The sequence below is a fragment of the Prunus persica genome, chromosome G3 (genome assembly GCF_000346465.2).
Source record: "Prunus persica cultivar Lovell chromosome G3, Prunus_persica_NCBIv2, whole genome shotgun sequence".
Classification (NCBI taxonomy): Eukaryota; Viridiplantae; Streptophyta; class Magnoliopsida; order Rosales; family Rosaceae; genus Prunus; species Prunus persica.
Window position 1 is genome coordinate 27,270,670 of NC_034011.1, and position 2,434 is coordinate 27,273,103.

A 2,434-nucleotide genomic window follows, 5' to 3' on the forward strand; every position below is an offset into this window, starting at 1 on the left:
GATTTCACCGTTGAAATGACGCTGTCCACAACATGGGAATAGTTTTTTTAAATATTCTCTCCTTTCCCCATCCTACCTAGCCCATTTCCCCAAATCTCAACCAGATCCACCCCTACAGCCACATCTTCATATCCAACCCACCCCATCTTCACACGATCCCTGTTTTTCATTCTTTTCCTCCTCTCACAAACAAACCCCATGGCTGCCATTGCAAGACCCACTTAAGACAAACCTACGATTTCAATCTCCATGTGCGTAATCCTCAACTTTCAAAAAAAACCAGCACAATAATTCACTTGAATGAACAAAAAACTTCAGAACTTTTTAATTATTCCAAACTTGTGGTTCAAATCCAAGCAAAATCCCCAAACTTCAAACTTCAATATTTTATTTCATACATTTCACAATACTTAGATTTCTCCAAACAAAGCCTATATTAAAGTTTTAATAAGAAAACTTAATTTAAATTTCCTTCTACACCCATGGAAGGATTTTCATCTTAATCCTTGTACAACTGCCGGTTTCCATGGCCCTCGTGTTGGCATCCATGGAAGCAACGTGAACAACCCACTGGTTTCGTGGATGCTTTTGTTTGAATTTGTTGAATATGGGAGAGAACGAAAAGCTTCGACCTTTGTTTTTCTTGAATAATTTCAGTCCATGGCAGATATGGTTTGTGACTTTAAGGATGAAGAGAGAATGAAAAACATTTTTTAAAAGAAATTATTATTATTATAATTATTATTTTCTGACAAGGCACTACTATGCAATAAATGTCAGCAAAATATAGGTCCCAATCATGCCACATCATTATGTTTAACAGATTATTTGATGGAATTGATAGTGTGGGGTAAGGTGAGACGCAAAACATCAATCATTGGAGTAAAGTAAGTCACTTTAAATTTTAGAAGACAGCGTGAGATTTGACTATAATTTCAAGAGGCATTAGTACAATGAAGCCTAATAATAATTATAAATCCTATGACTATAGGCCATAGACACCTTTAGCCCTAGCTGAACCCCTTATCTGATGAGGCGCTATTGTGCCATTAACAGTAGCATGGTTCAAAGTCAATAAGGACTCGTTTGATACATCGGATTGTACTGATTAATTTCTGTCAAATAATATTAATTGATTCCGAAAAGTACAGACTGTTTATCCATAATATTATATGGCGTTTGGTGCTGTTTAAAGTGCAGTAACTTTCAACAGCAGAAATTTGCATATATAAGAGTACCGACCGTCTAATACATAATATTATACAGATAGTATTAATCCATAGTATTAATCTGTTTTGGAAAGTCTTGACTGTCTAATACAACGTACCAAACAAGCCCTAATAGTTTTCTGTTGAAAGAAAATCAAGTGTTAATTTGACGCTTTGTAGAACCGCATAATTGTTTTGAACATTTAGGAAAATGACATCTCTGCTCTTCCTAATAACACGTAAGAAAATGACAACTTGTCTATTGACAGTTTCTACAAATGAGAATACATCTATAAGCTTTTCAAAAGGTGCTAAACCCTAAAGCCAGTAATTCCATTTTCCACAACATTAAGGATTTTTAGTGAACTGGTGAAGATCTATGAAATTGTTCTTTTTAAGTCTGACATTTCCGTGACTAAAATGCTAATATTCATTAGCAGGCACAAAACCCGTCCCTATCCGGTAGCATTATTGTGCACAATTAGTTGAGACGAGCCTCAATGTCTGATGGAACTTTGAAAGAGGCCTCAACGGCATACAGGTAGAAACTGAAGGTTGAAAAAGAAAGATGAGAACGAAAAGCAAAGTTATAGCGCCAAACAAAGAAACAAGCAAGATATATTCAGTAATAGCTTAAGCATTTAACTCAGTGCCCAAATAGAACCTCCTGGAATCACCTTAATGTGATTCTGTGTTGCAGAACAAAGGTATCATTCCATATGAAAAACGAAGGTAAACATGGGAGAATTACTCATAAAAAAGAAAATACATGCGAGAACATGGTACCACCATACTGCGTACAAGAGCCAAAATCATCACAGCAGAAATTCACGAATGCGAACTGGCCTTTTAACTGCATTTGTAAAACCCTGTATGGTGCAGGAGAGGAAAAATTCGGTCAATATGTTCTATTACACCAAAACTAAACAAATTATGTCATATGTTTGCTTTGGTACTTTGGCACCCAACAAGTTAAAGATGTACTGTCGTGAGGAAAAAATGGTAGGCAATTAATATATCTTTGATTAAATTCGAGAAAAAAAGATTGGAGGAATATTCTGACTCCAAAGCCTCCACATGTAATAAGATTAGTTTAGTGATAGACTAAATGGGGTACCGAGTACGCATATATAACAACTGTCGTAAAAGTGCAATTAAGAGGGTATAAATCAGCTTGTTCAGTTGGTAAACTCCCTTTGCATGGTACAAAGATCTGATTTAATCCT

At 35.6% G+C, this 2,434-nt stretch overlaps 1 protein-coding gene across 10 annotated transcripts in view; it reads right to left on the reverse strand.

Moving 5' to 3' along the window:
• The window catches only part of LOC18783293 (chromosome transmission fidelity protein 18 homolog), an 18,404-nt gene continuing 17,765 nt past the window's right edge, over nucleotides 1,796-2,434 (reverse strand). For 6 of the 10 annotated variants that reach the window (XM_020559317.1, XM_020559316.1, XM_020559315.1 and 3 more), the window contains one exon: nucleotides 1,796-2,077. In XM_020559317.1, coding sequence (XP_020414906.1) covers nucleotides 2,058-2,077 — 20 coding nt within the window. In that variant the 3' untranslated portion in view covers nucleotides 1,796-2,057. The remainder of the gene's footprint in view (nucleotides 2,078-2,434) is intronic. The other 4 variants (XM_020559318.1, XM_020559313.1, XM_020559314.1 and 1 more) reach the window with 4 other exon arrangements.